The sequence below is a fragment of the Oncorhynchus mykiss genome, chromosome 30 (assembly GCF_057628025.1).
Source record: "Oncorhynchus mykiss isolate SJ-2025 chromosome 30, ASM5762802v1, whole genome shotgun sequence".
NCBI classification, from domain to species: Eukaryota; Metazoa; Chordata; class Actinopteri; order Salmoniformes; family Salmonidae; genus Oncorhynchus; species Oncorhynchus mykiss.
This window is the reverse complement of record NC_143051.1, coordinates 10640001-10661598: the sequence shown is the minus strand read 5'-3', so window position 1 is coordinate 10661598 and position 21598 is coordinate 10640001. Positions and strand designations below refer to the sequence as shown.

At 44.5% G+C, this 21598-nt stretch overlaps 1 protein-coding gene across 2 annotated transcripts in view; it reads left to right on the top strand.

The window, feature by feature from the left end:
• The window catches only part of LOC110487912 (rap guanine nucleotide exchange factor 5), a 90643-nt gene that overhangs the window by 22664 nt on the left and 46381 nt on the right, over positions 1-21598 (top strand). For both annotated transcript variants that reach the window (XM_036970892.2, XM_090227543.1), the window contains exons 3-9: positions 2272-2378; positions 3441-3562; positions 4870-5032; positions 6944-7028; positions 7107-7155; positions 7277-7353; positions 15937-16122. In XM_036970892.2, coding sequence (XP_036826787.2) covers positions 2272-2378; positions 3441-3562; positions 4870-5032; positions 6944-7028; positions 7107-7155; positions 7277-7353; positions 15937-16122 — 789 coding nt within the window. The remainder of the gene's footprint in view (positions 1-2271; positions 2379-3440; positions 3563-4869; positions 5033-6943; positions 7029-7106; positions 7156-7276; positions 7354-15936; positions 16123-21598) is intronic.

Genomic DNA, 21598 nt, shown 5'->3' with positions numbered 1-21598 from the left:
CCTCTCTGATCTCCCCATCCCGGTTCCGGTATCAGGAATACAGACTCAAGCTCATTACCATAACGCAACGTTAACTATTCATGAAAATCGCAAATGAAATGAAATAAATATGCCATCTCTCAAGCTTAGCCTTTTGGAAACAACACTGTCATCTCAGATTTTCAAAATATGCTTCTCAACCATAGGAAAACAATAATTTGTGTAAAAGTAGCTAGCTAGCGTAGCATTTAGCGTTAGCATTAGCGTTATCATCCAGCACGCAACATTTCAACAAAAACATAAAAGCCTTCAAATAAAATAATTTACCTTTGAAGAACTTCTGATGTTTTCAATGAGGATACTCTCAGTTAGATAGCAGATGCTCAGTTTTTCCAAAAAGATTCTTTGTGTATTAGAAATAGCTCCGTTTTATACATCACATTTGGCTACCAAAAAACCCCGAAAATTCAGTCCTTAAAACGCGAACTTTTTTCCAAATTAACTCCATAATATCGACTGAAAACATGGCAAACGTTGTTTAGAATCAATCCTCAAGGTGTTTTTCACATATCTCTTCATTGATATATCGTTCTTGGAAGCATGGTTTCTTCCCTCAATCAAATGGAAAAGTACAAGCAGCTGGCAATTGCGCACCGAATTCCACGCAGGACACCAGGCGGACACTTGGAAAATGTAGTCTCTTATGGTCAATCTTCCAATGATATGCCTACAAATACGTCACAATGCTGCTAACGCCTTGGGGGAACGACAGAAAGTGTAGGCTCATTCCTTGCGCAATCACAGCCATATAAGGAGACAATGGAAAACAGAGCTTCAGAAATTCTGCTCATTTCCTGGTTGACGCATCATCTTGGTTTCGCCTGTAGAATGAGTTCTGGGGCACTTACAGACAATATCTTTGCAGATTCTGAAACTTCAGAGTGTTTTCTTTCAAAAACTGTCAAGAATATGCATAGTCGAGCATCTTTTTGTGACAAAATATCGCGCTTAAAACGGGAACGTTTTTTATCCAAAAATGAAATAGCGCCCCTAGAGATCAAAATCAAGGGGTCAAAATCAAAAGTAACAGTCAGTATCTGGTGTGGCCACCAGCTGCATTAAGTACTACAGTGCATCTCCTCCTCATGGACTGCACCAGATTTGCCCGTTCTTGCTGTGAGATGTTACCCCACTTTTCCACCAAGGCACCTGCAAGTTCCCGGACATTTCTGGGGGGAATGGCCCTAGCCCTCACCCTCCGATCCAACAGGTCCCAGACGTGCACAATGGGATTGAGATCTGGGCTCTTCGCTGGCCATGGCAGAACACTAACATTCCTGTCTTGCAGGAAATCACGCACAGAACAAGCAGAATGGCTGGTGGGATTGTCATGCTGGAGGGTCATGTCAGGATGAGCCTGCAGGAATTGTACCACATGAGGGAGGAGGAAGTCTTCCCTGTAACGCACATCGTTGAGATTGCCTGCAATGACAACAAGCTCAGTCCGATGATGCTGTGAAACAACGCCCCAGACCATGACGGACCATCCACCTCCAAATCAATCCCGCTCCAGAGTACAGGCCTCGGTGTAACGCTCATTCCTTCGACGATAAACTCGAATCTGACCATCACCCCTGGTGAGACAAAACCGTGACTCGTCAGTGAAGAGCACTTTTTGCCAGTCCTGTCTGGTCCAGCGACGGTGGGTTTGTGCCCATAGGCGACATTGTTGCCGGTGATGTTTGGTGAGGACCTGCCTTACAACAGGCTTACAAGCCCTCAGTCCAGCCTCTCTCAGCCTATTGCGGACAGATTGATGTAGGGATTGTGCGTTCCTGGTGTAACTCGGGCAGTTGTTGTTGCCATCCTGTACCTGTCCAGCGGGTGTAATGTTTGGATGTGCCGATCCTGTGCAGGTGTTGTTACACGTGGCCACTGAGAGGACGATCAGCTGTCCGTCCTGTCTCCCTGTAGCGCTGTCTTAAGCATCTCACACTACGGACATTGCCATTTATTGCCCTGGTCACACCTGCAGTCCTCATGCCTCCTTGCAGCATGCCTAAGGCACGTTCACGCAGATGAGCAGGGACCCTGGGCATCTTTCTTTTGGTGTTTTTCAGTCAGTAGAAGGGCCTCTTTAGTGTCCTAAGTTTTCATAACTGTGACCTTAATTGCCCACTGTCTGTAAGTTATTTGGATTTTTCAAACTATCTTTGAGATACAGGGTCTTGAAAAAGGGACTTTTCTGTTTTTTGCTGAGTTTATTTCTTATTTGACTGGTGTTTGTGTCAGTCCTGCTCCCAGAGTTTCCCTTGTGCAGGGCGTGCGGTCAGAAATGCTTTCCTGTCTAATGGGCCCTACCCTGCTAAAGACAAGATTCACCTCGCCAGGATCATAAGGTAACTCTTGTGTGTTTTTGTTCACTTTGTGTGTAAATCTGAGAGAGAGAGAGAGAGAGAGAGAGAGAGAGAGAGAGAGAGAGAGAGAGAGAGAGAGAGAGAGAGAGAGAGAGAGAGAGAGAGAGAGAGAGAGAGAGAGAGAGAGAGAGAGAGTGAGAGACAGAGTGAGAGAGAGAGTGAGAGAGAGAGAGAGAGAGAGAGAGAGAGAGAGAGAGAGAGAGAGAGAGAGAGAGAGAGAGAGAGAGAGAGAGGAGAGAGAGAGAGAGAGAGAGAGAGAGAGAGAAGAGAGAGAGAGAGAGAGAGAGAGAGAGAGAGAGAGAGAGAGAGAGAGAGTGAGAGAAGAGAGAGAGGAGAGGATGGAGGGGGGGTTTTATTCAGCTGGCTGGCGGGAATTTTGCACATGCAAAAGTGATTGCTTTTGATAAAAATGCTTCATCTGCATTTCCAATGATATCGAAGATGTATTTTATAGAAAACATATGTTTTATATTTCTAAACGATGCACCATGTTGCCTTGTTGACAACATGACAGAGCGGCGCAGATGACTTTCCATTTGAGAAAGGCACTCTTCCCTCACTGGCTTCGCCCGGTCACGTGAGCCGGTTCAACCCGGGCCAGCTTAATCCAATCCCCTCTATGAGTGTTTGTGTGTGTGTGTGTGTGTGTGTGTGTGTGTGTGTGTTGTTGTTGCCGTTGAATTATGTCTAGTTCTAAAACTGAAAATATCTGCCCGCCGTTGTAGCCTAGTGCAGGTTCTGGGTGTCACCATGGCAACGCTCTATACTCGAGTGCTTGAGTTCACTTCACAGTTGCTGGAAGCCTGGAACCATGCTGACAATTCTGAAAGGAAAATCTTAAAGCCAGCACAGTACGGTTCGGATTGGCACGGTTATGTGAAAAATATAGAACTTTATTTTAACCTGAAGTTGCCATGGTGATATACTGCATCCATTGCTGAGTGATCCATTCCAACAGAGTGCCCTGCTGAACACTAATTGCCATCTAAGGACACATCGATGTGTGTGTTCATGTGTGTGTGTATTGATGCTGTGTGTTTCCAGGCGTAGCTACGTGGGTGTAGACCTGGTTCAGTGGCTGTGTGAGCAGTGTGTGTACGTGCGCTGTCGGAGCATGGCTGTGCGTGTCTGGCAGGTCTTACTGGAGCTGGGCATCCTGCTGTCTGGTGAGTACACGCCGGTGACGTCTTGCAGGGATGGGAATGATATATTTTTGGCCTGGGGCAGACAGAAACATTTGCAGTTTTGTAACTAATCTCATGCTATTTTACACAATTTAGCCATAAGGCTGAGAGAAAATGTTGCTGTTTTTAGAGCTCAGGGATTCTTGAAAGATGAGACAATCTCAACTTTTTTTCCACAAATATTTGTTTTAATATTAACACATTTTTTAAATGTATATTTTGATAGACCAAGGTGTCAGCTATCACAGCATGGAAAGCAACATGCTGTTTTTCAGGAAACAAATTGGATTTTTTATGTTGTTGCAGAGTTTGAATTGTGGATCCTTTGCTTCAGTTTTCCCTGCCGTACAAGGATTGTCCCGACATTCAAGAATCCCTGAGCTAATTTTCTGCTATTCTACACATTTTGCAAAGCGCTGAGTGAAAATTGTGCAGGTTTTAAGCTAATTTCCTGTATTTCAAAACCTCTGGGGGTTGGGGGGGAAGGGGTTAGCTACGCCAGTGACTGTATATATGAATGGACAAAGCCATCGATCACGTGACACCATTCATTACTAAGACTCAATAGCGTATTGAAGCCAAATTAAATTGGTTAACCTTTTACTGCAGTGGGCTAAATCAGGGTCCAAGTGTAGTCTTAAACAAATCTACTTTGAATCAAAAGTATACACCTCACACATGGTTATGGGTTTAAGATAAGATTGCTATTTTTCTATTCACTATAATGGGGGATCCTATCCTATCCTGTTTTCTGCTAGCATTGCCTGCAGTACCTCGGTTGGCCTTGAACTGCTGTGGCTTCAATCATAGGGGGCAGTCGTTCTCCCCTGACACGCACGCACGCACACACACACACACACACACACACACACACACACACACACACACGCACACACACACACCCACACATTCTTATACAGTACGTAATGTTCACCTTCCCAGATTCAGCTGCCTGACTGTTTTACCTTGCCATGTCATCAGAGTCTATATGTGTGTTTCAGTGGACCAGTATATCTATATCTGTGTGTGTGTGTTTCAGTGGACCAGTGTGTGTGTGTGTGTGTGTGTGTGTTTCAGTGGACCAGTCTATCTATATGTGTGTGTGTTTCAGTGGACCAGTCTATCTATGTGTGTGTGTGTTTCAGTGAACCAGTCTATCTATGTGTGTGTGTTTCAGTGGACCAGTCTATCTATATATGTGTGTGTGTGTTTCAGTGAACCAGTCTATCTATATGTGTGTGTGGGTTTCAGTGGACCAGTCTATCTATATATGTGTGTGTGTGTTTCAGTGGACCAGCGCGTGGTGTTTGGGGACTCTAACTCCTACTACCAGTTCAGCTTTGAGGAGTGTGAGTCTGCAGCCTGCGAGTTCTGTGGCCTGGAGAAGGAGGCGTGGCCAGAGGCTGTTAGGCTCCTCCTACAGCTTGTCCCATACGTCCAGTTCAGAACTGGGTAATTGTGTGTGTGTGTTTGTGTGTGAACGTGTGTGTGAACGTGACCCAGTGTTGCCTGGGTCTTACATGACCATCACACATGAACACACACACGAACATCCGTGTTCCAACTGAATCCGTGATTCCAACTGACAAGATTCATCTCTAATCTCTCCACATACTGTTAATCCCTTAGTCTGGCATTGACACACACTCACAAACACACAAACACACACACAAACACAAACACACTGTCTAATAGACTCTCATAGCAGGAGCTGGGAGCGTGTTGAGGGAGCACACCGGTGTTCTGAGTGTCACGCAGAATTCCTGTTCCCTCCGATAGAATTCTAACTGGTCTGTGTGGCATTCCAACTGAGCCTGCTACTGAACTCAATCTGTCACTTAGAGAGAGGAGAGAGGACAGAATGGGGGAGAGGAGAGAGAGAGGGGGAGGAGAAAGAGTAAGAAAAGAGGGGGAGAAGAGAGAGAACGGGAGAAAGAGGGGACAGAGAAAGAGAGAGAGTTGATCACTTCTGACGAGAGAGAAGAGGAAGGGACAAAGACAGAGGAGGAGAGATAGATCCCTAGGCCCCCCTTCTCCTCCTCCCCTCCCCCTTCCTCTCCTCTCCTCCCCCGTCCTCCCCTTCCTCTCCTTCCTCTCCTCCCCCATCCTCCCCTTCCTCTCCTCCCCCTTCCTCTCCTCTCCTCCACCTTCCTCTCCTCCTCCCCTGTAATCCCCCTCCTCTTCCTCTCCTCCCCCTTCCTCTCCTCCACCTTCCTCTCCTCCTCCCCTGTCCTCCCCCTTCCTCTCCTCTCCTCCACCTTCCTCTCCTCTCCTCCACCTTCCTCACCTTCCTCTCCTCCCCCTTCCTCCTCTCCCCTCCCCCTTCCTCTCCTCCCCATCCTCTCCTCCCATTCCTCCCCTCCCCCTCCTCTCCTCCTCCCCCGTCCTCCCCTTCCTCTCCCCTTCCTCCCTTTTTCTTCCTCTCCTCCCCCTTCCTCTCTTCCCCTCCTCCTTCCTCTCCTCCCCCATCCTCTCCTCCCCTTCCTCCCCTCCCCCTTCCTCCCCCCTTTCTCTCCTCCACTAGCCTTGTCCTCTTCTGTGTAGTCAGGAAGTAGAAATTGTGGGAGGGAGGGATGTAGGGAGGAAAAGAGAGAGAGAGAGAGTGTGATGCTATCACTACCTGTCCTGCTACTGCATCCATCATGGTTTATCAGATCACTCTCACACACACAGATACACACATACACACTTCCTCCTCTGCAACCATTGCACTGAAGCCACAGATCAAATTCAAATGATATACAAATTAGCCTGGGAAGGTGTGTGTGTGTGTGTGTGTGTGTGTGTGTGTGTGTGTGTGTGTGTGTGTGTGTGTGTGTGTGTGTGTGTGTGTGTGTGTGTGTGTGTGTGTGTGTGTGTGTGTGTGTGTTAGAGAGAGAAAAAACACATTACATCAGAGGTCTGAGGGCACTGAGATTAGTTTACCCTAAAACACTGTGCTGTTTATACACACACACAGGCATGTCGCGCACACACACACACACACACACACACACACACACACACACACACACACACACAGAGGCAGGGAGGGAGAGAGAGAGAGAAAGAGGAGGAAAGAGAGAAGAGGGAGAACTAGGTGCTGTTTGCTGTTTTAGGAAGGCAAAAAGACAAGCAGTAGAGATATCCAGTAGAGTGACCAGTAATGACCAGTAGAGACCAGTAGAGAGCAGTAAAGACCAGTAGAGACCAGTAGAGACCAGTAGAGTAGTAGAGACTAGTAGAGACTAGTAGAGGCCAGTAGAGGCCAGTAGAGACCAGTAGAGACCAGTAGAGAACCGTTGAGACAGTAGAGACCAGTAGAGACCAGCAGAGACATGAAGAGAAGACTGGAAAAACTAATGGTGTGTGTTTGTGTTATAGGTCTGAGGAGGACTCAGAGGGGAACAGAGATGTCTGTGGGGACAGCTTTCTCCAGATGAAAGCATTAGATAGGCTCACCTCCACGGTTAGTTGTGTGTGTTTGTGTCTGTCTGTCTGTCTGAAATGAGCTGCCATACTGATTGTGTATGCTCTGTCTCTGCAGGTGCAGAATGAGTTGGCTGTTGCTCTCGCCCGCAAGGCTCGCAAAGCCAGTAAGTGTGTTACTGTATTGTGTGTTTGTGCCACTGTAAGATTTCTTTTAGTTTCAGCAAATAAAATATTTGTTTTAGTTGTGGCTTAGTCCTGACAGCTGTCAATCTAACATGGTTGTAGTGGCAGAGCAGGGTGGCCCAGAGTCACCAGACGCCATCCCCCGGGAGACACCCACACCCAGCGACGACAACACCACGGTAGGACACTCACACACATACACACACTAACGCAGGAGAGGAGAGGCAGAGAGAGTACAACAGGGGAGAAGAGCAGGGAGAGGAAGAGGGAGTAGAACAGGGAGAGGAAGAATGAGTAGAACAGGAAGAGGAAGAGGGAGTACAACAGGGGAGAAGAGCAGGGAGAAGAGGAAGGAGTAGATCAGGGAGAGGAAGAGGGAGTAGAACAGGGGAGAAGAGCAGGGAGAGGAAGAGGGAGTAGAACAGGGAGAGGAAGAGGGAGTAGAACAGGGGAGAAGAGCAGGGAGAGGAAGAGGGAGTAGAACAGGTAGAGGAAGAGGGAGTAGAACAGGGGAGAAGAGCAGGGAGAGGAAGAGGGAGTAGAACAGGGGAGAAGAGCAGGGAGAGGAAGAGGGAGTAGAACAGGGGAGAAGAGCAGGGAGAGGAAGAGGGAGTAGAACAGGGGAGAAGAGCAGGGAGAGGAAGAGGGAGTAGAACAGGGGAGAAGAGCAGGGAGAGGAAGAGGGAGTAGAACAGGGCAGAAGAGCAGGGAGAGGAAGAGGGAGTAGAACAGGGCAGAAGAGCGGGGAGAGGAAGAGGGAGTACAACAGGGGAGAAGTGCAGGGAGAGGAAGAGGGAGTAGAACAGGGGAGAAGAGCAGGGAGAGGAAGAGGGAGTAGAACAGGGGAGAAGAGCAGGGAGAGGAAGAGGGAGTACAACAGGGTAGAAGAGCAGGGAGAGGAAGAGGGAATAGAACAGGGCAGAAGAGCAGGGAGAGGAAGAGGGAGTAGTGTTTGTCCGTCTGTACAGAATACACCTTTACTCTCCTTCAATAATTCATACTGTGTGTGTGTGTGTGTGTGTGTGTGTGTGTGTGTGTGTGTGTGTGTGTGTGTGTGTGTGTGTGTGTGTGTGTGTGTGTGTGTGTGTGTGTGTGTGTGTGTGTGTGTGTGTGTGTGTGTGTGTGTGTGTGTGTGTGTGTGTGTGTGTGTGGTGTGCACTCATGCATATGAGTGTCTGCGAGTGTGTTTACTTGGCTGTTCTCTGTGTTTTAGCAAGGAAGTAGAAGATGGGAGACAGGGGACTTAGGGTTGTGGGTTAGAGTGAGGGGTTAGAGTGAGGGGTTAGAGTGAGGGGTTAGAGTGAGGGGTTAAAGTTAGGGGTTAGAGTTAGGGGTTAGAGTGAGGGGTTAGAGTGAGGGGTTAAAGTTAGGGGTTAGAGTGAGGGGTTAGAGTTAGGGGTTAGAGTGAGGGTTGTGGGTTAGTGAGGGGTTAGAGTGAGGGGTTAGAGTTAAGGTTGTGGGTTAGTGAGGGGTTAGAGTGAGGGGTTAGAGTGAGGGGTTAGAGTGAGGGGTTAGAGTGAGGGGTTAAAGTTAGGGGTTAGAGTTAGGGGTTAGAGTGAGGGGTTAAAGTTAGGGGTTAGAGTGAGGGGTTAGAGTTAGGGGTTAGAGTGAGGGTTGTGGGTTAGTGAGGGGTTAGAGTGAGGGGTTAGAGTTAAGGTTGTGGGTTAGTGAGGGGTTAGAGTGAGGGGTTAGAGTTAGGGGTTAGAGTGAGGGGTTAGAGTTAGGGTTGTGGGTTAGAGTGAGGGGTTAGAGTGAGGGGTTAGAGTGAGGGTTGTGGGTTAGTGAGGGGTTAGAGTGAGGGGTTAGAGTTAAGGTTGTGGGTTAGTAAGGGGTTAGAATGAGGGGTTAGGGGTTAGAGTGAGGGGTTAGAGTTAGGGTTGTGGGTTAGAGTGAGGGGTTAGAGTTAGGGTTTTGGGTTAGAGTCAGGGGTTAGAGTTAGGGTTGTGGGTTAGAGTTAGGGTTGTGGGTTAGAGATAGGGTTGTGGGTTAGTTCAAGTTAGGGTTGTGGGTTAGAGTTAGGGTTGTGGGTTAGTTAAAGTTAGGGTTGTGGGTTAGAGTTAGGGTTGTGGGTTAATTAAAGTTAGGGTTGTGGGTTAGAGTTAGGGTTGTAGGTTAGAGTTAGGGTTATGGGTTAGAGTTAGGGTTGTGGGTTAGAGTTAGGGTTGTAGGTTAGAGTTGGGGTTGTAGGTTAGAGTTAGGGTTGTGGGTTAGTTAATGTTAGGGTTGTGGGTTAAGGTTGGGATTGTGGGTTAGAATTGTGTTGTGGTTAGAGTTAGGGTTGTGGATTAGAGTTAGGGTTGTGAGTTAGGGTTGTGGGTTAGAGTTAGGGTTGTGGGTTAGTTAAAGTTAGGGTTGTGGGTTAGAGTAAGGGTTGTGGGTTAGTTAAAGTTAGGGTTGTGAGTTAGTTAGTTAAAGTTAGGGTTGTGGGTCAGGGTTAGGATTGTGGGTTAGAGTTGGGTTGTGGTTAGAGCTAGGGTTGTGGGTTAGGGTTGTGGGTTAGAGTTAGGGTTGTGGGTTAGAGTAAGGGTTGTGGGTTAGTTATAGTTTGGGTTGAGGGTTAGATTTAGGGTTGTGGGTTAGAGTTGGGGTTGTGGGTTAGAGTTATTTCGAGTTTGGGTTGTGGGTTAGAGTTGGGGTTGTGGGTTAGAGTTATTTCGAGTTAGGGTTGTGGGTTAGGGTTGTGGGTTAGAGTTTGGGTTGTGGGTTAGAGTAAGGGTTGTGGGTTAGTTATAGTTTGGGTTGAGGGTTAGATTTAGGGTTGTGGGTTAGAGTTGGGGTTGTGGGTTAGAGTTATTTCGAGTTTGGGTTGTGGGTTAGAGTTAGGGTTGTGGGTTAGAGTTATTTCGAGTTAGGGTTGTGGATTAGAGTTAGGGTTGCGGATTAGAGTTGGAGTTGTGGGTTAGGATTGTGGGTTAGAGTTAGGGTTGTGGGTTATAGTTAGAGTTGTGGGTTAGAGTCAGGGTTGTGGGTTAGAGTTGGAGTTGTGGGTTAGGGTTGTGGGTTATAGTTAGGGTTGTGGGTTAGAGTTTGATTTAGGGTTGTGGGTTAGAGTTGGAGTTGTGGATTAGGGTTGTGGGTTATAGTTTGGGTTGTGGGTTAGGGTTGGAGTTGTGGGTTAGGGTTGTGGGTTGTGAGTTATAGTTAAGGTTGTGGGTTAGAGTTAGAGTCAGGGTTGTTGGTTAGAGTCAGGATTGTGGGTTTGAGTTAGGGTTGTGGGTTAGAGTAAGGGTTGTGATTTGGTTAAAGTTTGGGTTGTAGGTTAGGGTTAGGACTGTGGGTTAGAGTTGTATGTTAGAGTTAGAGTTAGCGTTTTGGGTTAGAGTTAGGGTTGTGGGTTAGGGTTGTGGTTAGGGTTAGGGTTGTGGGTTAGAGTTAGGGTTGTGGTTTAGATTTAGGGTTGTGGGTTAGTGTTATAGTTAGCGTTAGGATTGTGGGTTAGAGTTAGGGTTGTGGGTTAGAGTTAGGGTTCTGGGTTTGGGTTAGAGTTGTGAGTTAGAGTTAGGGTTGTCGGTTAGGGTTGCTGGTTATAGTTAGGGTTGTGGGTTAGAGTTATGATTGTGGGTTAGAGTAAGGGTTGTGGGTTAGTTAAAGTTTGGGTTGTAGGTTAGGGTTAGGACTGTGGGTTAGAGTTGTATGTTAGAGTTAGTGTTAGAGTTAGGGTTAGGGTTGTGGGTTAGAGTTAGGGTTGTCGGTTAGGGTTGTGGGTTAGATTTAGGGTTGTGGGTTAGAGTTAAGGTTGTGGGTTATAGTTATGGTTGTTGGTTAGAGTTAGCGTTATGGTTGTGGGTTAGAGTTAGAGCTGTGGGTTAGAGTTAGAATTTGGGTTGTGGGTTAGATTTAGAGTTGTAGCTTAGAGTTAGAGTTAGGGTTGTGGGTTAGTGTTAGGGTTGTGGGTTAGTGTTAGGGTTGTGGGTTAGAGTTAGGGTTGTGGGTTAGAGTTAGTGCTGTGGGTTAGAGTTAGAATTAGGGTTGTGGGTTAGAGTTATGGTTGTGGGTTAGAGTTAGAGCTGTGGGTTAGAGTTAGGGTTGTGGGTTAGAGTTATTGTTGTGGGTTAGAGTTAGAGCTGTGGGTTAGAGTTAGAATTTGGGTTGTGGGTTAGAGTTAGAGTTGTAGTTTAGAGTTAGAGTTAGGGTTGGGGGTTAGTGTTAGGGTTGTGGGTTAGAGTTAGGGTTGTGGGTTAGAGTTAGGGCTGTGGGTTAGAGTTAGAATTAGGGTTGTGGGTTAGAGTTAGAGTTAGGGTTGTGTGTTAGAGTTAGGGTTGTGGGTTAGAGTTGGAGTTAGAGTTAGAGTTAGGGTTGTGGTTTAGAGTTAGGGCTGTGGGTTAGAGTTAGAATTAGAGTTAGGGTTGTGGGTTAGAGTTAGGGCTGTGGGTGTGGGTTAGAGTTAGAATTAGGGTTGTGGGTTAGAGTTAGTGTTAGGGTTGTGGGTTACAGTTAGGGTTGTGGGTTACAGTTAGAGTTGTGGGTTAGTGTTAGAGTTAGGGCTGTGGGTTAGAGTTAGAGTTGTGGGTTAGTGTTAGGGTTGTGGGTTACAGTTAGGGTTGTGGGTTACAGTTAGGGTTGTGGGTTATGGTTAGTGTTAGGGTTGTGGGTTAGTGTTAGGGTTGTGGGTTAGGGTTGTGGGTTAGAGTTAGTGTTAGGGTTGTGGGTTAGTGTTCGGGTTGTGGGTTAGGGTTGTGGTTAGGGTTAGGGTTGTGGGTTAGAGTTAGGGTTGTGGTTTAGATTTAGGGTTGTGGGTTAGTGTTATAGTTAGCGTTAGGATTGTGGGTTAGAGTTAGGGTTGTGGGTTAGTGTTAGGGTTGTGGGTTAGTGTTCGGGTTGTGGGTTAGTGTTAGGGTTGTGGGTTAGAGTTAGGGTTGTGGGTTAGAGTTAGGGATGTGGGTTAGTGTTAGCGTTGTGGGTTAGGGTTGTGGGTTAGAGTGAGAGTTAGGGTTGTGGGTTAGGGTTAGGGTTGTGGGTTAGTGTTAGTGTTGTGGGTTAGAGTTGTGGGTTAGAGTTAGGGTTGTGGGTTAGGGTTGTGGGTTAGAGTTAGAGTTAGGGTTGTGGGTTAGTGTTAGGGTTGTGGGTTAGGGTTGTGGGTTAGAGTTAGAGTTAGGGTTGTGGGTTAGTGTTAGGGTTGTGGGTTAGAGTTAGGGTTGTGGGTTAGGGTTGTGGGTTAGAGTTAGGGTTGTGGGTTAGTGTTAGGGTTGTGGGTTAGAGTTAGGGTTGTGGGTTAGTGTTAGTGTTAGGGTTGTGGGTTAGGGTTGTGGGTTAGAGTTAGAGTTAGGGTTGTGGGTTAGTGTTAGGGTTGTGGGTTAGGGTTGTGGGTTAGAGTTAGAGTTAGGGTTGTGGGTTAGTGTTAGGGTTGTGGGTTAGGGTTGTGGGTTAGAATTAGGGTTGTGGGTTAGTGTTAGGGTTGTGGGTTAGAGTTAGGGTTGTGGGTTAGGGTTGTGGGTTAGAGTTAGGGTTGTGGGTTAGTGTTAGGGTTGTGGGTTAGAGTTAGGGTTGTGGGTTAGTGTTAGTGTTAGAGTTAGGGTTGTGTGCTAGAGTTTTAGTTGGGCTTTTGGTTTGGGTTGTGGGTTAGAGTTTTAGTTAGGGCTGTGGGTTAGAGTTAGAGTTGTGGGTTAGTGTTAGGGTTGTGGGTTACAGTTAGGGTTGTGGGTTACAGTTAGGGTTGTGGGTTAGGGTTAGTGTTAGGGTTGTGGGTTAGTGTTAGGGTTGTGGGTTAGGGTTGTGGGTTAGAGTTAGAGTTAGGGTTGTGGGTTAGTGTTAGGGTTAGGGTTGTGGGTTAGGGTTGTGGGTTAGAGTTAGGGTTGTGGGTTAGTGTTACGGTTGTGGGTTAGGGTTGTGGGTTAGAGTTAGAGTTAGGGTTGTGGGTTAGTGTTAGGGTTGTGGGTTAGTTTTAGGGTTGTGAGTTAGAGTTAGGGTTGTGGGTTAGAGTTAGGGTTGTGGGTTAGAGTTAGAGTTAGGGTTGTGGGTTAGTGTTAGGGTTGTGGGTTAGGGTTGTGGGTTAGAGTTAGAGTTAGGGTTGTGGGTTAGTGTTAGGGTTAGGATTGTGGGTTAGTGTTAGGGTTGTGGGTTAGGGTTGTGGGTTAGAGTTAGGGTTGTGGGTTAGTGTTAGGGTTGTGGGTTAGGGTTGTGGGTTAGAGTTAGAGTTAGGGTTGTGGGTTAGTGTTAGGGTTGTGGGTTCGAGTTAGGGTTGTGGGTTAGGGTTGTGGGTTAGAGTTAGGGTTGTGGGTTAGTGTTAGGGTTGTGGGTTAGAGTTAGGGTTGTGGGTTAGTGTTAGTGTTAGGGTTGTGGGTTAGTGTTAGGGTTGTGGGTTAGGGTTGTGGGTTAGGGTTGTGGGTTAGTGTTAGGGTTGTGGGTTAGGGTTGTGGGTTAGAGTTAGAGTTAGGGTTGTGGGTTAGTGTTAGGGTTGTGGGTTAGGGTTGTGGGTTAGAGTTAGGGTTGTGGGTTAGTGTTAGGGTTGTGGGTTAGAGTTGAGGTTGTGGGTTAGGGTTGTGGGTTAGGGTTGTGGGTTAGTGTTAGGGTTGTGGGTTAGAGTTAGGGTTGTGGGTTAGTGTTAGTGTTAGAGTTAGGGTTGTGGGTTAGAGTTAGGGTTAGGGATGTGGGTTAGAGTTAGGGTTAGGGTTGTGGGTTAGAATTAGGGTAAGGGTTGTGGGTCTGATAGTGTGTGTTGTTATCAGGGGTGTTTGTTAGAAGGTCATTTTGTGTGTGTGTGTGTGTGTTTGTGTGTGTGTGTGTGTGTGTGTGTGTGTGTGTGTGTGTGTGTGTGGTGGCACTTAGCGATAGTTTCACTCTCAGGAAGTACCCTGCTCTCAGCCAGTCAACACACACACACACACACACATACACACACACACACTCACTCACACTCACACTCAATCCAAACAGTGTAGACTCCAATGTAAATAAACATTCCACACGGCCAGCTACTGATGATACCATCATACTACCACCATCACCCCAGGGACCACCCCACCCCCTCGAACTGCCCTCCTCTCCCCAATACAACCTACCCCCTCTAGCTGCCCTCCTGTCCCCAATACAATCTACCTTCTCTAACTATCCTCTTGTCCCCAATACAATCTACCTCCTCTAACTATCCTCCTGTCCCCAATACAACCTACCCGTTTAACTACCCTCCTGTCCCCAATACAACCAACCCGTCTAACTACCCTCCTCTAACTTCCCTCTCTAACTACCCTTCTCTCCATCCCCAATACAACCTACCCTTTCTAACTACTCTTGCTCTTACTGTCCTCCTCTAACTACCCCCTCTCTCTACCCTCCTGGCCCCAATACAACCTACCCATCTAACTACCCCTGCTCTAACTGCCCTCCTCTAACTACCCTTCCTCTAACTGCCCTCCTGTCCCCAATACAACCTACCTCCTCTAACTACCCTCCTCTCCATCCCCAATACAACCTACCCTCTCTAACTACCCTTCCTCTAACTACCCCCTCTAACTACCCTCCTCTCCATCCCCAAAACTACCTACCCTCTAACTACCCCCCTCTAACCACCCTCTAACTACCACTCTCTAACTACCCCCCTCTAACTGCCCTCTAACTACCATCCTCTAACTACCCTCTAACTACCACCCTCTCACTACCCCCCTCTAACTACCCTCTAACTGCCCCCTCCAACCACCCCCCTCTAACCACCCTCTAACTACCCCCCTCTAACTACCCTCTAACTACCCCCCTCTAACCACCCCTCTCTAACCCCCCTCTGCCACCCTCTTTCCACCCCCTTCTAACCACCCCCCTCTAACCACTCCCTCTAAACACCCTCTAACTACCACCCTCTAACCACCCTCTAACTACCCCCTAGCTACCCCCCTCTAACCACCCTCTGACTACCCCCCTCTAACCACCCCCTCTAACCACCCTCTAACTACCCCCTCTAACCACCCTCTAACTACCCTCTAACTACCCCCCTCTAATCACTCTCCTCTACTCTCTAATCTACTCTCCTACCTTGTCCTATCAATTTACTTGTTCCTGCCCCCCTTCCTCTCTCTCTCTCTCTCTCTCTCTCTCTAGATAATAAACAAAAGTGAAACAAACAAACAAAAGTGAAACAAACAATACAACATTCACTGTAAACAAAAGTTCCAAAAGAATAAAGCCATTTGAAATGTCTATGTACAGTGTTGTTATGATGTGCAAATAGTTAAAGTACAAAAGGGAAAATAAATAAACATAAATATGGGTTGTATTTACAATGGTGTTTGTTTCACTGTTCTTCACTATACACACACATGCTCTCTCTCTCTCTCCTCTCTCTCTCTCTCTCTCTCTCTTTCTTCACCTCTCTTTCTTTTCTCTCTCTCCTTCTCGCTCTCTCTCTCTTTCTTCACCTCTCTCTCTCTTTTCTCTCTCGTTCTCTCTCTCTCTCTCATGTCATGTCATGTCCTGTTCCAGTAGGACATCTGGGTGTGTTAGGGTTAGAGTTAGGGTAACCCTCTCCCGCCCAGACACAGTGTTTCTAAAGCCAGCCCTCTGCTAGGGAGGAGGCACCAACCCTGTTCAGAAGAACAGACATAGAGAGATTGAGTTCAGATAGTTTGGGACAGCAAAGAGAGCACATAGACAGAAAGAGATAGGGATTTACAGACAGAGAGACAGGAAGAGACCCTGAGACTGACAGACAGTGAGAGTCGGGTAGATTTGATCGAAATAGAGAGAGTTATTTTGGGGTGTTAACCTGCTCTTATATTTAACCTCTGACCCTGATGATGTCATTGGGCTGTGGACTAAGCTACCTGTTCTCTCAGCCCCCCTCCTTACAGCTGGGGGGGTGTTCGCTCCGCGGCAACGTGGGGAGTGTGTGTGTGCGGCCGGACGGTGTGTGTGGCCGCGAGGAGCTGACCAGACTAGAGCTGGTCCAGAGACTGGCTAAGGACGGCTGCAGACTGCTGCAGAACCAGAACTATAGAGTACCAGACCACCGCAACCCCACCGTGAGTACACACACACACACACACACACACACACACTAGGTTTGGTGGTATCCAGATGTTCATTCCTTCATACGGTTCCTGTACCATACCGGGGTATACGATGCCCACAAGGTGCGCTATTTATTTCCAAACGTAAAAAATACAAATATATATATTTTTTTTGTTTACTCACAATCAAATTTAGGCAGCAGGGGTCTTTATCCAGGAGTTGATTAATTGTCTCCGCTGTAACCAAGAAGCTTGATCTTGCAAGCTAGCCACTTAGCTATTAAGTTAGGAAACCAAATGTATAACTGGAGGTCTTATCTGGAGATCATTTATCTGGAGGTTATTTATCTGGAGGTTATTTATCTGGAGGTTATTTATCTGGAGGTTATTTATCTGGAGGTCATTTAGAGGTCATTTATCTGGAGGTTATTTATCTGGAGGTTATTTATCTGGAGGTTATTTATCTGGAGGTTATTTATCTGGAGGTAATTTATCTGGAGGTTATTTATCAGGAGGTTATTTATCTGGAGGTTATTTATCTGGAGGTTATTTATCTGGAGGTCATTTAGTGGTCATTTATCTGGAGGTCATTTAGTGGTCATTTATCTGGAGGTCATTTAGTGGTCATTTATCTGGAGGTCATTTATCTGGAGTTCATTTATCTGGAGGTTATTTATCTGGAGGTTATTTATCTGGGGGTTATTTATCTGGAGGTCATTTAGTGGTCATTTATCTGGAGGTCATTTAGTGGTCATTTATCTGGAGTTCATTTATCTGGAGGTTATTTATCAGGAGGTTATTTATCTGGAGGTTATTTATCAGGAGGTTATTTATCTGGAGGTTATTTATCTGGAGGTTATTTATCTGGAGGTTATTTATCTGGAGGTTATTTATCTGGAGGTTATTTATCTGGTTATTTATCTGGAGGTTATTTAGTGGTTATTTATCTGGAGGTTATTTATCTGGAGGTTATTTATCTGGAGGTTATTTATCTGGAGGTCATTTAGTGGTCATTTATCTGGAGGTTATTTATCTGGAGGTCATTTATCTGGAGTTCATTTATCTGGAGGTTATTTATCTAGAGGTCATTTATCTGGAGGTCATTTAGTGGTCATTTATCTGGAGGTTATTTATCTGGAGGTCATTTAGAGGTCATTTATCTGGAGGTTATTTATCTGGAGGTTATTTATCTGGAGGTTATTTATCTGGAGGTCATTTATCTGGAGGTCATTTATCTGGAGGTTATTTATCTGGAGGTTATTTATCTGGAGGTTATTTATCTGGAGATCATTTATCTGGAGCTTATTTATCTGGAGGTCATTTAGTGGTCATTTATCTGGAGGTCATTTAGTGGTCATTTATCTGGAGGTCATTTATCTGGAGGTTATTTATCTAGAGGTCATTTATCTGGAGGTCATTTATCTGGAGGTCATTTATCTGGAGGTCATTTATCTACAGGTCATTTATCTGGAGGTTATTTATCTGGAGGTTATTTATCTAGAGGTCATTTATCTAGAGGTCATTTATCTAGAGGTTATTTATCTGGAGGTCATTTATCTAGAGGTCATTTATCTGGAGGTTATTTATCTGGAGGTCATTTATCTAGAGGTCATTTATCTGGAAGTTATTTATCTAGAGGTCATTTATCTGGAGGTCATTTATCTGGAGGTCATTTATCTAGAGGTCATTTATCTGGAGGTTATTTATCAGGAGGTTATTTATCTGGAGGTGATTTATCTGGAGGTCATTTATCTGGAGGTTATTTATCTAGAGGTCATTTATCTGGAGGTCATTTAGTGGTCATTTATCTGGAGGTTATTTATCTGGAGGTCATTTAGAGGTCATTTATCTGGAGGTTATTTATCTGGAGGTTATTTATCTGGAGGTTATTTATCTGGAGGTCATTTATCTGGAGGTAATTTATCTGGAGGTTATTTATCTGGAGGTTATTTATCTGGAGGTTATTTATCTGGAGATCATTTATCTGGAGCTTATTTATCTGGAGGTCATTTAGTGGTCATTTATCTGGAGGTCATTTAGTGGTCATTTATCTGGAGGTCATTTATCTGGAGTTCATTTATCTGGAGGTTATTTATCTAGAGGTCATTTATCTGGAGGTCATTTAGTGGTCATTTATCTGGAGGTTATTTATCTGGAGGTCATTTAGAGGTCATTTATCTGGAGGTTATTTATCTGGAGGTTATTTATCTGGAGGTTATTTATCTGGAGGTCATTTATCTGGAGGTCATTTATCTGGAGGTTATTTATCTGGAGGTTATTTATCTGGAGGTTATTTATCTGGAGATCATTTATCTGGAGCTTATTTATCTGGAGGTCATTTAGTGGTCATTTATCTGGAGGTAATTTAGTGGTCATTTATCTGGAGGTCATTTATCTGGAGGTTATTTATCTAGAGGTCATTTATCTGGAGGTCATTTATCTGGAGGTCATTTATCTGGAGGTCATTTATCTACAGGTCATTTATCTGGAGGTTATTTATCTGGAGGTTATTTATCTAGAGGTCATTTATCTAGAGGTCATTTATCTAGAGGTTATTTATCTGGAGGTCATTTATCTAGAGGTCATTTATCTGGAGGTTATTTATCTGGAGGTCATTTATCTAGAGGTCATTTATCTGGAAGTTATTTATCTAGAGGTCATTTATCTGGAGGTCATTTATCTGGAGGTCATTTATCTAGAGGTCATTTATCTGGAGGTTATTTATCAGGAGGTTATTTATCTGGAGGTGATTTATCTGGAGGTTATTTATCTGTAGGTTATTTATCTGGAGGTCATTTATCTGGAGGTCATTTAGTGGTCATTTATCTGGAGGTTATTTATCTGGAGGTCATTTATCTGGAGGTTATTTATCTAGAGATCATTTATCTGGAGGTTATTTATCTGGAGGTTATTTATCTGGAGGTTATTTATCTGGAGGTTATTTATCTGGAGGTCATTTATCTGGAGGTTATTTATCTGGAGGTTATTTATCTGGGGGTAATTTATCTGGAGGTTATTTATCTAGAGGTCATTTATCTGGAGGTTATTTATCTGGAGGTTATTTATCTGGAGGTCATTTATCTGGAGGTTATTTATCTAGAGATCATTTATCTGGAGGTTATTTATCTGGAGGTTATTTATCTGGAGGTCATTTATCTGGAGGTTATTTAGTGGTTATTTATCTAGAGGTTATTTATCTGGAGGTTATTTATCTGGAGGTTATTTATCTGGAGGTTATTTAGTGGTTATTTATCTGGAGGTTATTTAGTGGTTATTTATCTAGAGGTTATTTATCTGGAGGTTATTTATCTGGAGATCATTTATCTGGAGGTTATTTAGTGGTTATTTATCTGGAGATCATTTATCTGGAGGTTATTTAGTGGTTATTTATCTGGAGGTTATTCATCTGGGGGTTATTTATCTGGAGGTCATTTATCTGGAGGTTATTTATCTGGAGGTTATTTATCTGGAGGTTATTTATCTGGAGGTCATTTATCTGGAGGTTATTTAGTGGTTATTTATCTAGAGGTTATTTATCTAGGGGTTATTTATCTGGAGGTTATTTATCTGGAGGTTATTTATCTGGAGGTCATTTATCTGGAGGTTATTTAGTGGTCATTTATCTGGAGGTTATTTATCTGGAGGTTATTTAGTGGTTATTTATCTGGAGGTTATTTATCTGGAGGTTATTTATCTGGAGGTTATTTATCTGGAGGTCATTTATCTGGAGGTTATTTATCTGGTTATTTATCTGGAGGTTATTTAGTGGTTATTTATCTGGAGGTTATTTATCTGGAGGTTATTTATCTGGAGGTTATTTATCTGGAACATTTTAGATCAGGAGTTACAAGCGCTCGGGTGGCTTGAGTATGTTAATGTAGTTTTTTGTGGAGAAAAGAAAATTGGGGGGGGAACGAACTTAATATACTTTCAAATGACTAAATCCAAATTGAAACTGTAGAAATGATAATGAACCGGCATTCATACAGTTTATTGACTGTCCAGCTCGATGAGTTTGACACCCAGGTCTCAGATAGTTAACTTATAGTTAGTTATAAGCAGTGGTGTAGCCCTCACACATGCCTTGATTAGAGTCTGATTATGTCTGATATGACATCACTCACACATGTCTTGATTAGAGTCTGATTATGTCTGATATGACATCACTCACACATGTCTTGATTAGAGTCTGATTATGTCTGATGTGACATCACTCACACGTCTTGATTAGAGTCTGATTATGTCTGATGTGACATCACTAACACATGTCTTGATTAGAGTCTGATTATGTCTGATGTGACATCACTAACACATGTCTTGATTAGAGTCTGATTATGTCTGATGTGACATCACTCACACATGCCTTGATTAGAGTCTGATTATGTCTGATGTGACATCACTAACACATGTCTTGATTAGAGTCTGATTATGTCTGATATGACATCACTCACACATGCCTTGATTAGAGTCTGATTATGTCTGATATGACATCACTCACACATGTCTTGATTAGAGTCTGATTATGTCTGATGTGACATCACTAACACATGTCTTGATTAGAGTCTGATTATGTCTGATGTGACATCACTCACACATGTCTTGATTAGAGTCTGATTATGTCTGATGTGACATCACTAACACATGTCTTGATTAGAGTCTGATTATGTCTGATGTGACATCACTCACACATGTCTTGATTAGAGTCTGATTATGTCTGATGTGACATCACTAACACATGTCTTGATTAGAGTCTGATATTATCTGATGTGACATCACTCACACATGTCTTGATTAGAGTCTGATTATGTCTGATGTGACATCACTAACACATGTCTTGATTAGAGTCTGATTATGTCTGATATGACATCACTCACACATGTCTTGATTAGAGTCTGATTATGTCTGATGTGACATCACTCACACGTCTTGATTAGAGTCTGATTATGTCTGATGTGACATCACTAACACATGTCTTGATTAGAGTCTGATTATGTCTGATGTGACATCACTCACACATGTCTTGATTAGAGTCTGATTATGTCTGATGTGACATCACTAACACATGTCTTGATTAGAGTCTGATTATGTCTGATGTGACATCACTAACACATGTCTTGATTAGAGTCTGATTATGTCTGATGTGACATCACTAACACATGTCTTGATTAGAGTCTGATTATGTCTGATGTGACATCACTAACACATGTCTTGATTAGAGTCTGATTATGTCTGATGTGACATCACTCACACATGCCTTGATTAGAGTCTGATTATGTCTGATGTGACATCACTAACACATGTCTTGATTAGAGTCTGATTATGTCTGATGTGACATCACTAACACATGTCTTGATTAGAGTCTGATTATGTCTGATGTGACATCACTAACACATGTCTTGATTAGAGTCTGATTATGTCTGATGTGACATCACTCACACATGTCTTGATTAGAGTCTGATTATGTCTGATGTGACATCACTCACACATG